At 43.2% G+C, this 14,403-nt stretch overlaps 1 protein-coding gene across 7 annotated transcripts in view; it reads right to left on the bottom strand.

Annotated features, from left to right (window-relative positions):
- Window positions 1–14,403, bottom strand: part of KTN1 (kinectin 1) — a 55,359-nt gene that overhangs the window by 27,159 nt on the left and 13,797 nt on the right. For all 7 annotated transcript variants that reach the window (XM_026056212.1, XM_026056215.1, XM_026056214.1 and 4 more), the window contains exons 7-20: window positions 13,244–13,350; window positions 11,507–11,639; window positions 10,376–10,463; window positions 9,914–10,080; window positions 9,199–9,267; window positions 7,983–8,020; window positions 7,288–7,378; window positions 6,916–6,984; window positions 6,141–6,178; window positions 5,928–6,018; window positions 3,242–3,310; window positions 1,915–1,949; window positions 1,693–1,783; window positions 690–758 (exon numbers count right to left, since the gene is read on the bottom strand). In XM_026056212.1, coding sequence (XP_025911997.1) covers window positions 690–758; window positions 1,693–1,783; window positions 1,915–1,949; window positions 3,242–3,310; window positions 5,928–6,018; window positions 6,141–6,178; window positions 6,916–6,984; window positions 7,288–7,378; window positions 7,983–8,020; window positions 9,199–9,267; window positions 9,914–10,080; window positions 10,376–10,463; window positions 11,507–11,639; window positions 13,244–13,350 — 1,155 coding nt within the window. The remainder of the gene's footprint in view (window positions 1–689; window positions 759–1,692; window positions 1,784–1,914; window positions 1,950–3,241; window positions 3,311–5,927; window positions 6,019–6,140; window positions 6,179–6,915; window positions 6,985–7,287; window positions 7,379–7,982; window positions 8,021–9,198; window positions 9,268–9,913; window positions 10,081–10,375; window positions 10,464–11,506; window positions 11,640–13,243; window positions 13,351–14,403) is intronic.

The raw sequence follows: 14,403 nt of genomic DNA, 5'->3' as shown, positions 1-14,403 counted from the left end.
AGAAAAAAGTGAATCAAAGTTCTTGAACTACGAAGCAACTGGCCACTGCAGCTGGTTTTTCCCCCCCTCTTTGAAGGGGCTATAAAGACGTTGTGACAGGCACTGTACACTTCTCCACAGTCATTCTAAGAATATATATTTATACAGGTTCTCCTCTCCCATAAATGATTTTCTAGCAACTAAGTGCTCTCCTGAGCTGTCCAAGAAGAGCCGGGTGTCACAGAAGGCACTTTTTAATAGACACAGAGCGTATGTCCAACAATAATACTGTGACAGTGTCACTGCAAACAGAGACATAAATAAAAGGCGGCCAAATCACACCTGCATGGATATGAGTTAACTTCAGAAAGCTCAAGGATGCATAGAAAGCTGATGTTGTATCAGCTTAAGTACCAGCCATGCTTGTTACTTCTGCAAAAAGGCAAATCACAGCCATTTCATGTGGCAGACTAAAATCAACCCAGAATCTCAGCTGAACTGGGACCTTTAGATCCACTGCCTTTGACAGTTATGCTAAAGAAGTAGCTGACTGAAGTAGCAGCTTCTAGACCAATGCTGGAAGAGAACAGGATGCTTTGCCAACAGGCTTCAAAGACATCTTCACCTYTTTCCCTTCACTTTTGCAATGGCAGCAAAATTCTTTTAGATGTAGTTTAGGTGTAATAAAAGTTTTAGATGAAAAGTTTTACCTGCTCTGATTGCTGAATTTGCAGACTTTGAAGATCTTTTCTCAAGGATGAATTTTCTGTTCGCAATGCCTTTGAAAACAGACAGACAGATAATGAAAGACTCATTTACGGGTGCGGGGGARGAAGTGTTAAGCTTGATGGAAAAAATCATTTCCCTTAGAACAAGTGTAAAAGTATTCGAAAGCCTGGAAATAAACACCCTTGGCAGCAGCTGAAGCCAAATTATTCAACAGAATCATTATTCTAMTGGAAGAGCTCTGACTGTCCCTGTGGACACCTCAAAGTAGACTTGAATCTATAGGCAGCTGAAGTGCAGAGAAGCGTCAGGCTGATGCGCTCACATCTGCGGCTCTCTAGTATCCAGGCTGCTGCATTTCCTGGCATTCTGCTAGTGCACAGCTTCTCCCCACCTTGCACATAGGGACGCTAGGTAAAGAGCACTCTGCCTTGGCGACGTCCAGTTAGATGGGACGCAGCGTTCTGGCAAAACTCAGATGAAAGTGCATAGGGATTTTTGTCACTAGTTTTCCAGATTTCTCATTACTGGCTTCAAACAGAGCAAGAGAAAAACATCTTCATCAGTCCAGAAGCATCATCAGTTTATAGTTCAGTTAACCCTTCAGATGACCAACCAAGCAGGAAGATGCAAAAGCCCCATACTGCCAAGTTATCACAAAAACCATCTTTTCTAAGGAGAGGTTTATTCCAAATTAGACCACACATAYGGCTCTGGAGATGTATTAGCTTTATCTCAAGAGAAACCAGGTAAAGATCCTAATAATATCTTCTCTGGACTAAGCAGAGAGAAGCACTGACTGTTCACCATTAATGCTTATGCTTAGTCTATGTTACTGAAGTGTTTTTAACCTCGTGTCCAGGACATGACTTTTCCTATTCAAAGGGAATGATCTCAGATTGCACTACGAGCGCCCAAAGATACACTTCGCACAAGAGCACTTAATCTCTATTTCCCCATAAAAAAATATAATGTGAGAGATTTTACCTTCAGCTCCTCCTCTTTATTAGCCACCTGTATGAGTCCTGCCTCAAGCAGCTCTTCAACTGTTTTGATTTTGTCATCCTTCTCTCTCATGCTGAGGAATCAAAGGCAAGTATAACAAAAGAGAGTTAACCTTTGAAGGCATTTCAGCTATTGACAGCATGGTTGCTGTCAGAGTCAGGTCTCTATTTTAGCCTCTGATTCAGAAGAAAAAAAGTTTCTTACCTTCTTTCCATCTGCTCTAACACGTCTTTGTTTGCCTATTTAAAAAAAAAAAGATGCATATGTAAGTTGATCATTAATTGAATCAATGCTGGTTTGGGATTTTAGCGACAGGAAGGACCAGATAGCATCATCTTCCCCAGAAGCTTAGTTACTTAACTACACTAATCCAGAAGGGAAAACAGATTAGGGAGAAAATGTTCTCATATGCGTGTCTCTAATACGGATCTTGGAAAAACGCAAATTCCTCAGGGGAGGTACAGACCCAGCCCAAATGCCTTTACGATTTTGCACTGATGGACTACAGGAGTTGCTGTGGGACATAGGATCCCACAGCTCCTTGGCAGCGGTAAGAATGCCAAGCACCGTGCAGCACCGAATCCCTAGCAGCCAGCTCAAGAACTGAAAAAGTCTGCCTCCTTTGAGCATTTACTGTTTCAGACAGGATGCCAAACACACCAGGCCCAGGGGAATAAGGTTGCAAATCTGGTTATCCACCAGAAGAAAGGGAGCCGCTCCAGACAGGGAGCTGCTCACTGGCAGGTAGCAGCACAAGACTGAAAACAAAACAAATTTTCCTTGTCCTGCAAGTCTTCCCCCTCCCCGCCGCAGTGTTCCAGGAAGTTTTCTCACTCCACAGTAGCATGAAGTCAGGGGTGTTCAAAGTTGTCCCAGGCAACACTTGCAAGGGAGATGGGGCAGAACAGCACAGCACAGCTGTGAACCTGTAACATCCTGGGTGGGCACCGCTCAGACCTGCTGCAGCAAGTGTGCCACAGGGTAAAACATGGAAGAGGGAAAAAAGCACATTGTAAATAGTCTGCCCATTTCACAGGTCTGTTCTCAGGCTCCCATCATTATTACCTACCTACTGGGTTTAAGAACTCATCCTGGGACGGATGAAAACCAGCAAAATAAAGCTCTTACTCTGGTCTCCCCACACCTCACTAAGAGCCCTCTCCACTGGGAGAGTAAGTTGTTCATGGAGTCTTTTATTCAAAAATGTTGCCATTAAAACTGGGAGAGGTTCCAGAAAGAAGTTCTTGCTCTTAATAACCCAGCATTCGTCCTTGGGGGGGAAAAAATTTCACGTTTTGTTTGAACAGTCCTGGCCAGGTCTAGAAGGCAGCCACGACTACCCGACTCAGACCTTCCCTCTTCCATGGAAGAGAAACTGTCCTAAAACGCAATGAGTTCTGCACACCAGCTTTTCAAGCAGCTCACCCTAGGGCCAGCTTAAGAAAAAATACTTACAAAAAAAAAGGGGGGGGGGGGAACCCACACACCACCATAAAATACTGTGTAGGACCTCAGCAACCAGTGGCTGTACCTGCTCAGACAGGAGAGACTGCAGCTTCTGAACTTCAGCTTGCAGAGTTCTGTTTTGATCCTTGAGAACCTGGAAGAGATTTAAACATAATATCAGTTCAGAACTGTACACCCCAATTACAGCATTTTCCATAATGGCAACTAGGTAATTAAACAGCAGAGAAATTGTTACAGGGAACAGAAGCTGCAGGACGTGAGTCCTTTCTCCTTCTTTTTTTCTTTTCAGTATTAATATTCTTGTCCTTATGTTGCCATGTGAAATTCAACTGTTACCATCTTCATGCCCTGGCAGAGGATCAGACAGTACCAAGGGGAAGATGCAAGTGAAACTGCATTTTCCTCCTAAAGCACCATCACCATCATTTCAAGATTTGATAGTTGCCTTTTACAGAACACCCGTCTGGTGAAGCAAACGTTCTCGCATCACCTCTCTACTCCTTTTCAGCTGCCTTAACAGGTTAGGTAGGTAATCGCTGCTCCTTGGAAAGGGGGCTTCCAGTGAACACAGCACTGCTTTTGCTGTTAACCCAGTTGACATACAACTACCACCRCTCCACGGCACCAGGTACGACTGCAGAAGGTGCTAGGGTGCCAGTGGGAAAAGCGACCTCCACTACACAAAATACCTGAAGAGGACATGCCATCTAATATTATCAGCTCAGCGCTCAGACCAGGAACATTCCTGCCGACTCTGGAGGAGCTGCTTGCGAAGGATGAATTTACCTTGGGGTAAAACCCTCTCTCGAGAAAGGGGACGCTCTGAACAGAGAGGTTGGATTGGCAATTGTTAGCTTCAAAACTTTTAGAACCCTTTAGACACACTTGATCACATCCTCATTTTGGAGAGGGGAGGAATTGGGGAAATTCCTCATGTTGCCTTTCTGGCAAATTAGGTTCCTCACATGTATTTTAAAACCTCTTCTATCATTGCTTTTTACTTTACAAAATCTTTTTGAAGAACTGCTAGATGGTTTATGAAAGTAAGAAGCWGAACATATGATCTATGCTGCAGCCCCAGTGCCTGACAACACAAGCAGGATGGGATAGCAAGGGAGAGGATTAAAGGAATCGATCCGTTTTGAATCGTTTTTTTCCCTTTCATATGTGTGGAAAGAAAGAAACGCTTGCTCAGGTGGAAGCATTCAGCACAGAGCTAGACTGGCTTATGTTTGGGTTCAGAGACAGGAGGAGGAAGAGACTAGAAGCGCTCGCAATATTCAAGCTGCGAGTACACACTGAATTTCCACAGCATCGCTACGATGATGATCTGTGTTCGGTTCCCTAYTCACTTCCTACGAACTCGTAGCACTGCCTCCAGCTGATTTTTGGTCATTACTGAGCACTGAGTTGATTTCAGCATTTCACCATCCACAATAGCTCCGAGGTCTTTTTCCCAGGTAACAGCTACTACAGGGACCACCACCCTAAGGAAGTTCAGATTATTCCTCCTCATATTCATTTTTCAACTCTTCACCTGCCAGTTTAACACACTCCACCTTGAAAACCCTGCRATTCTTCAGTTGCTAGCTTATTCCRGGTACYGAAGTGTGCCACCAATAAACCTGGCACCTTTTCCCACTCCCCTTTCCAGATCATTTATGCACGTTACCCTGCACATGCCTCACTGACGGTTCAGCTGATAGCTTCTTTGTGAAAACCGACCATTGAAAGTCCTACGTTACTTCCTATTCTTTAACCAGCAGTTAACTGAGGAATYGATCTTCCTTCTCATTTTCTATGACAGCTTAGAGGAAACTAAAGGGCCTTGCAAGGGACCCTCATAAAATCTTCCTGAAAGTGCAACTACAACACGTGAGCCAAGTTTCTCATCTGCTTGCTAACACCTTCAAAGAGCTCCAGGAAACTCATGAGGCACGATTTCCTCTACAAAAGCCATGTTGCCTCTGCCCTAGCAGCTACCTACCATCTACCTGGGCAGTTCCTCACTAGCAAACCTACCAGCTTGACACTAGGGGGTTCAGACGTGGTAACCTTTCATCAGAAACATCACAAAAGCAGCGCTACCCGACATGGGCTTTAAAGGAGTCAAGACAGAGGCAACACCTTTCTCAGGAAGTAGGTCTCCATTTCTAACTGTTAAAGCCTCGGGTGGCAGAGTGAAAGGAAGGGTTGTGCCGCTCTGAGCGTGCCATTTAGAAACAAGTACCAGCTCTGTCGCGCAGAACCCAAGTGTCAGAACTAAAAGCTTCAGCAATTTAGCTGCTGCCTTACGAGCAACAATTTGGAAGACAGCAGGAGAAAAATAAGCATTTCTACACCTATTCCGACAAACTAAAATAAAGAGTCTGAGACCTGACAGCATGATAAGCCAAGCAACAGCAGCTCATATCAAGGCCTTGGAAGTTACATTACAAGGAGGAACGCAGAAAAACTACAATAGCTTTTACTGAACCACCTCCTCTTCCAGATTTCAGAGACCTCAGTCTTCACAGCTGTAGACACTACATTTGACTTGTGTTATCACATTCAGCTGCACAGTCTGTTCGTACTCCTGTGACATCCCACATTGCTCTTGCCTTGTAAACAAAATACTGAAATATAACCTAACATTTGAAAGCCAGTTCTATTTTACAAATCACCGTTCAACTGTATGAACTGTTCCACAACCTCAGAAGCCTACAAAGCTTACTGTAAATAAGCATGAGGATAGCCATTCCGTATCTTACCTTAAATTCTTCTTTTGTGTTTGAAATCTGAGCAAGTTCTTCTCGAAGCTGCTCTTCGAGAGTTCTTATTTTGTCATCTTTCATGTGAATGCTGAGACAGAGCAGAACAGTTAAACACACATTCTCCTCCAAGCTTTACAAAAAGCATCAAGGCAGAAGAACATTAGCAGACTGACAGAAGCCGTTTATGAAATGCCAAAGCTATTTATTTACCTTTTCTGCATCCTTTCTAGCTCATGTGCAGCAGCAGCCTAGATATAAAGAGGATTAACATAAACTTAGGATACATCACGTGATTCGATCAACCTTTCATTCCACAATATTAAAAAGCTAGAACAAGTCATTTGGTCTCTCAGCACGTGAGTCACCAGCAAGAGTGAAAGGGGTAAGCTTGTCTTTACACAATTTTAACACACCAGTATATACCAGCCAAGCAACTAAGAAGCAGGGAGGGGGCTTGCAGAGATGCATCTGACAACCACGAATTTCTCTAAATACAGCATTTCCATTTCTGTAACATGCAGGCCATAGAGCTGTAACAGAGGAACTGCATTTTGCTTTGTTATAAAAATATGTCCATGTCAGAGGGGTTTTTCTGAGGGATGGCTATGACCCCTGTATGCAACTGCCAGGACTGCATATTCAGTCACAGTTGTGTTTGCTCCTGTGAAGTGTTCTGCACTTTGCATGCCTGCAAATCTAAATGAATCTGCACCAAAAAAGGCCCACTAACAAGCAATTTGCTTCAGTAACTTGGCTAGCCAGTAAGAAACAGATTTAGCTGGTGGGGAAGGTAAGAAATAGGCCTCAGGCCAGCTGTAAGCTCTGTGGAATCACATATTAGCCTGGTTCTGCAACCTCACACCTTTAATGGGCTTAAGCACAGCAGACTGAAACCAACGGACCTGCCCTTGTGTTTATGACAAGGGGAGGTGGGGGGGAAGAGAGTGCAACAAAATCTTTAATGAATCAAATACAAACTTTTTACCTGTTCATTTGTCAGAGCCTGTAACTTCTGTACTTCTGATTTCAGGGATAAGTTCATATTCTGTAAGACCTGAAGGAAGAAGAAAGAAACACTTGCATTTTGCAGAGTCAGTATTTCAGGTAAGTGCATTCTTCAGCGTGAAGTATTTCAGGTCACCCTTTGCAAGGGTCTAGCATTAACAGCAAGGAAAAGCCTCAAGCTTTCTTATCACCAGCTTTCCAGCATCAAGCACGGGTCTTCCCTAGAAGGGCCAAGTCAACACACTTATAGCCAAAGGGGCTGGTTCCGGATGCAAAGACAGCAGCCTTTCAGGATTCATTTTACAAGGCCATCTGATGTGCCTGTCCCTGTATCAGCTGGCTTTGATTATACCTTGAGCTCCTCCTCCTTGCTGGTTAAACTGGCATGTTCATTGCTTAAGGAGTCCTCCATCTGCTTTATCTGTTTGTCCTTTTCGGCAATCCTGTACAAATGAAAAAGAGATGACTATCAACACTAAAAGGTCTTGGATGAAATTTATATGTGAAGCACCAGGCTAAACATGAAATACACACCAGCCCTCAAACCCAGCTCACTAATTGCACTCCTACTGACAGTGCTCTTTGGGTCCAAAAGACTTCCCATCCATTTTAAATGCTCTTTGCTTGCCAAGAATGTATGGGATGTTCTCTAGCTCTGAAACACAACTACCCCATCTCCCAAAGGGAGACGTCTCCTGGCACAGTGATACAGCCCAAAATACTAACATTCTCATGGTCAGGCACATTCCTGCACGCTGCACTGATCCCTGCATATACACAGGGGTGAACAAGAGAGGAGACAAGGCTTTCTGTGCAAGTAGGGCTGCACACAACGGACTCCAGACCCGAGGCCAGGCAAGGAAGGGAAATCCGCAGGAAGCGGTTTCGCAGCTCCTACAAGGATCTCATAATGGAGAGTTAAAAGCCAGGGCAATGGCATTTCCTTCGCAAGTCCCTCCCGTACGCACCACAGAGGCAYTGGGGAAAGGTGGTATGCACCGAAAGCCAGTAACACCTTCCCAAATACAAGGGGAAACGAATGCTCACACTTTGTGTAGTTCTTCTGCCAGGACTGAGGCTGAGGTCTGCAGGAGGAAAAAAAATAAATAAATTGCTGAAAGTAAAGCAAGTCAAAGAATCCTCTTCTACAGTGAGCCAGGAATAACTTTAGACAAATCTTACAAATGCTATTTTAAACTGTCACAAGCAAATTCTAAGTATTTCCTGGCTAAGGAACATTGAAAGAATACAAGCACATTCTGATGCCCCTTCCCCTTCAGGCTAAATCAACATGAAGAGAAAGATGAACCATCTTATTTGCCATTTGCTTTCCACCAGATTTGAACAAGCAACCGGGTTCACCAGCACTAGTGTCCTATCTTCATGAAGATACCGTAAATCCAAAGTGTCTCTTCCCTCACTATTCTCCTCACCCAAAGGGTTAAAGCACCAAGCTCTTCAAACAAAGCCAAAAGAAAAATTTTTACTAGTTGGAATAAATTCAGCGCCAGACTAAAGTACATCAAGCACGTCCATGATTAAAAGAATTCAGCACCCAACTGCATATGAATAGGGAGTTCTTGAATTGTCTCCACTTGTGCCCACGGAAGTTGCAGCTTTTCTGAGCCGGTTCCTGACATTTAGCTCTACACAGAAGCAACTTCAGATACTCAGAAGCCAAGAAGCATTCTGAAACTTTATGCATAGTATTTACAACAGAAATCGTTTCTCAAGGAAATTTAGTAAAACAAGCGTTTCAGAGATTAAAAGAAGAACTGAAAGAGGCATTGTGCAGAATTTTTACTTTTCACTGTAGTCAGCACCAGAATGAACAAACAGCTTTATAAGCAGCTACCATGAGACAGTGTTTCTCAACCCTGACATGTAAGAGAAAGGCATTATTGGGGGGTTCATAGGAGGACTACAAAAAGTCCAAAGAACCACATGAGACAGAATACCCACACGTGCAAGTGATGGGCAATAAACATTTAAGATGCTGTATTCTACCCTTTGGTTATAAATGAAAAATGAGTTAACACCACAGGAAAACATAGGTGGATTCGTTCGTTCGTCTGTCCCCCCTCCCCCCMAAAAAATAATAGAAATTTAGGTTTTAAAGCAGGTTGAGAAACACTAGAAAAGATGCTAGCAAATCTTCACTTTCAATATTACACATCTCATATCGAGTTAAAAAAAGCCTTTTAAAAGAAGTTCACTATTCAAGACTACAAAAGAAAGGGTAAAGTCTTAGAACATGCCGTACCTGGGCTGCCATTTGCGAATGAAACTTCTGAAGCTGAGCATTCAAAGCATCGTTCTGCTCTATCAGCTCCTTGTAAAAAGAGCACAAAGAAAAGCAGGCTGAAATYTGCAGCTGGTCAACGTTTGCTAGTACGAGCTCTTAGCTGTGATTAAGTTAATAAGGACAGCTTAGCACTTGCATATCAGGTATTTTTTGAAGACATTGCTTTTCTCCCCACTAAGACAACCCAATATGAATGGAAGTGTAACAACACGCTCTGTATCGAAAGCAAACGTTCCCRGTCCTCAGGGAACTTCAGGTTTCCCTGAAGCCCTCATGAGCTATGGCAGCACTGCCTGCAACCACTTGATGCCAGAAGGAGAGAGATCACTCCAAAAGCACTTCCACAAATACCAAAAGGGGCATGCCGGCTCTTCCAGGGCGCTCCCCAGACTAACGCATCGTTTCACAGCTTGGGTAATCGCCCGGCTCGGCACATTTTCCTGACTTGCCTAGAGTGTTTCAAGGGTCTGAGATGGCTCCAGACCTCCTCGCAGCACTGCACAGTATCTCATTTCATTAGTTGCCAGATGATAGACTGGCACGCAGTTTTCTTGCTCCTTCTTCAGCTGCAAAGCTTTGTTAAGAGTAGCATTTCAAGATATTATTGGGTTTCCATAGGCAGAAAGGGGAGGGAGGAAAAAAAAACCCAAAACTTAAGACACTTGAGCAATACCTGCACCTGCATTTGCATAGAGTCCTCTGCAGTCGCTCTCTTTTGCTCAGCCTCCATTAACTGCAATATCCTCTGCTCCAGCTGCTGTTTTGACACCATTGTATCAGTAAGTTTACTGTGCAAGCTCTGGATTTCATTGTCTTTGGCCACAAGCTTATTCTGCACATCTGTAGCAGAAACATGAGGATTTTAATTCAGAAGTAAGTATTTGAACTTTGGGGGAATAACTTTTACTGTAAAGAGGGAAGCTGATTAGAAGCCTCGTTCTAGCAAGCTGAGGCTCAGCTCTCATATCAGCATTCAAAATAATTTATATAACACCACACTGTTTCCTCAGGGTGCTGAAGCRGTACCGACTTCACCTGAGCTTGAAACCACTTACTCAATAACACATTTTTTACAAAAGGGAACAGCCAAATCACTGCAGTTGAGTTATTAGAGAATTTCACATATCATACATGCCTTGTTGTGCTGCCTCCTGTTCTGCTGTTCTTTTCCTGAGATAAGCCTGGATTTCTTCCCATCTTCTCTCTGCTTCCTGCTGCTGAACCTTCATATTGAAGACAGTTCATGGAAAGAAGTCAAACCTTTAACTTATTTTTGAAACATTTAACAGAGTGCATCTCTTCAATGCTATTCCCAAAACATATGGCAACGAAGCAAAATTGTTCCTCGTTTCCATTAGGGCACATCAGAGACACCGAATGCCCTATAATCCTCCTCCCACAGCAGTTTAGCCTATTAATTTGGAAGGCAAATTGTGAATAGGATTCTTCACAGGCTTTTAGCAGGATAGTTTCTGTAATATGAAAATATAGCTTTTTTTGCCCTGCAAGTTCAAAATTAACACTAGAAGCCAGACTAGCCATGTATCACATAAATCTGCATTTATTAAAATGTGTCTCAGCCCTAGATAGCAACTCTTCATCTGCAATAGCTGGGGGCAGGGAGAACTGCTGGAAACCAGGATTTAGTTACAAACAAGGAGGGGAAAAAAAGAAAAGAAAAAAAAAAGTAATGAGCTCTGGATTGGCATTCTCACCTGAAAATGGAGTTTTTCTTTTGAAATGTATTTTAATACAGGAGACCTTTTCTTTCAGAGAAAGAAAGAGATGCATCCAGAAGCCACTTTAAATTTTAACTCTTAAAAAACGTACGTTTTTTCTTTAATTCAAGTGTACACTGAAGCAAGAACATGTATTTTGAAGAAGGAGTCACACAAGGACAACACCATCTGGGTAAATTACTGTAAAATATCAAATCTAGCTGGAATTGCATGCTTACAGAAAACAAAGTTCAAATCATTGGTCAAGCTTTTGAAAAGGTATTTTCCTGGAACAATAAATTTTACCTCATAGGGCATTTGTAGTTACTGAAAACATGAAGTATTGAATCAGACATTAAATAAGCCCATAGACTGGATCAGCAAATACCTGAAAATAGGTACTGGCGCAAAGAGAAGAAACAGATTTAGTGGCCAGAGAAACAGCTAAAGGGATTCTCACATGTCTCACACCCAGTTCTGCCCGACGCAGAACTTGGCTCAGATAAAGCCTCAAGAGCAACTCAAGCGGCAGAGGAAACAGAAGTCACCTTTAGCTGAGCAACTGCCTGCTCCGCATTCTTCTTTTGGAGTTCCTCTTGCTGCAGTTTGCTGGTCTTTTCTCCCAGCTCGTTCATCAGCCTCGCATAATCCTGGCGCAGTTTGTTCAGCTCAGCCGACTGCCTAAAAATAAAAGTTTTCAGGGCTTCAGCTATGATTGCTTAAGTATAACAAGAAGAACAGGCAATAATAATAGCTACTCAAAAGCAACACCAAGTCCTAAATTTGCAGCCAGAGGTCCATACTGGGTTTTATTCACACTGTCTTGTCCTAGGAAAGGGATGAGGGCCAGGTGCTCTGGCCATCACCACCGCACAGCAGCTACAGTCCACCGAGTCGGAACCGATGCCCGTGGCTTATTGCTGGCCTGTGTTTCTATTTAAATGTTTGTAAGTTAATGGGCATATCCTGGACAAGTTTCACATAAAAATAAAGAGGTTCAGCACATGGAAAGGTTTCACATTGAAGTTCACATTCCATTCTTCTTCCCATTAAGGATTATCGATCCATCGTTTACTCAAGACTCAGTTCCTCCTGGACTACTAACTGCATGTGTCTCTCTGGACTCCATGTTACCACCTGGACTTGACTCACCTATTAACCTAGAGGTATATGACGCACTCTACCACTTAGGGAGAGAAGACACATTTGTATAGGAATATTGGAAGGCTCTGTGTTTAAAAAAAAACAAAAACAGAAAAAACACGACTGCACACACACACAAAATAGTTTAATTGTTATCTTAAATTTGCGTGAATTAAGGATTTTTTTCAAGATAACTGTTTAACATCAGGGCATTCCATTCCTACAAACAAGGAAGTCTTTGAAACCAAGGTATCAGTACCCTCTTGTACCGCTTGTTATGTCAGCRTGTTCCCGCAGGAGACACGCAGGTAGCAGAATGCACCTCCGCTGGGTTGCACTGGCCAGTTCAGGAGCTGTTAGCAGAAAGGTCCATGGAGAAGCAGCATCTTTTCATGAACAGCATAGCCAGAAGAGGAAGATACTGGTGCCCCTTCCAAGTCCTGAAGGAATTTTTGACACTCTAGTGTCCAACAGTAACAAAGCTGCCTAGCATCCAAGAGCATACAGTTAGATTTTTGCTTTCTGTAGACAGAAACCCACTGGCAGCAACACACCTGTCTGACTACACACCTTACTGGGGCCCTCGGCCGTTACCACAACACACAGTCCTCTTCCTTGGCTCAGGGACTTGCAAGAGATGAAACACTGAGATGCCTTTTTGTTCCTCTGAACATTTGCAAAGCCACCAGATAAATCCAAGCGCCGCCCCAGCGGTACCATTAACTGCAGGCTGTTGACATTTTTTGCAGCGCTGATTTATAAGTTTAGAGCTGTTGGCCTCCCAAGAGGCCAGCACCTGCACCCCTCCTGAAGCCACATGAGAAAGGGGACACAGCCTGTGAAAAAACACCAACTTTGGCTGAGCACTTCTACACTTTGTGACATATGCAGCACCTGCTCTCGGGGGTGGATGGACCAAAACCAGCTTTCAGTTTGATAAGAGACACTGATCAGTTTTGAAAGCCTTGGCTCAATGCAAATGCAAACACAGACCTCCTGAGCCCCAGATAGCTGCACTCCTAGCGCAACCACAAACTCAGAGACAGCCAAAGGAGATGGAAACAGAAGGAACAGAAGCCAGAACAACTCTTCAGGGAAAGTTTAGCGCACACACACACAGTTCCAATTAGCTGCTAACATACTTGCTTTCCATTTGATTGGTAGAAGTACTGACAGCATCTCTCAGGATACCATTTTCCTGCTTCAGGTGGCTTATTTCAGCCTCCATCTGCTCACGGAGTTGCTGGAACTGATGGAAGAAAAAAAAAAAAAAAAAAGAAAGAAAGAAAATCCCAAAAGGATTAAACTAGCAAAAAGTAGAAGTCCCAATAACTGATGATAACACAATAGTTTAAATAAGGAAAACTGATCTGGATTTTTTGGGAGGGGGACAGCTTCACCTCCTTCCTCACACACCCAATTCCCAATTAAAGTGCATAACTCAGACCCTCTTGCTTGAATCAAAGCACTGGTTTCCTTTTGTACCAGTGTATCTACCTGTGTATGAAGGCAAAAGGTTTTTTTAAATGGTACACAAGTATTACTTAAGATACTGATTACTCTCAACTGTATAATTTTAGGTAGGTACCAATAACTGGATATCAATATACTACTTTTTCAACGGAAACTAAAATAAGTCCACCAGGAGTTACCATTAGAAATTTTAAAAGCCTTCAAACAAAGCAGAAAAGTTTAAAACTACTAGCAAAACACAGGTTACAGGCTGAGAACTGCCAAAGTTTAGTCCTCATCTAATAGGCTGCAGTTAAGACTATGAACTAGATCCTTTGTTTAAATGATAACACGTTGCTGTTGCACTTTGGACCCAGTTGGAAGCTCAGAGAGAAGCCCTGGCAGCCCAGGGCTGCTTCAGAAGTGCAAACAAGATCAGCAGACTGGATTCGAAGGAAAAACAGGACACTGCACATCCAGGTGACAGCGTAGCTGGCTCTTACAGTCCAGCCGCCTGCTCTGAACAGTCCAGAAGCACATGCAGCTTACAGTATTTCTTTCTTTCTCCACCAGCAGCAATTTGTGAATACAGCTGACACCATTTCGAAGACCTAGTTTCAAATGATTGACTCCATGAGAATTTTGTATACACAAAAAAAGTCCAAAYAAATGCTTGCCTGATAACCACAGCAGAAGATAGCACTAGCTTCTAGGGCAACCACGTGCAGTTCAGCACCAACATATGTACCAAGCTGTTGTTTGGGTGGTTTTTTATGTTTTGGTTTTTTAAAAATTCCACACAGATATAAAAGTCCYGAGAGAAAAGGGGACACAAGCCCCAGGTAACTGG

The sequence above is a fragment of the Apteryx rowi genome, unplaced genomic scaffold (genome assembly GCF_003343035.1).
Source record: "Apteryx rowi isolate R43461 unplaced genomic scaffold, aptRow1 scaffold_13, whole genome shotgun sequence".
NCBI lineage: Eukaryota > Metazoa > Chordata > Aves > Apterygiformes > Apterygidae > Apteryx > Apteryx rowi.
The sequence above is the reverse complement of the archived record's forward strand: the minus strand, read 5'-3'. Positions and strand labels throughout refer to the sequence as shown.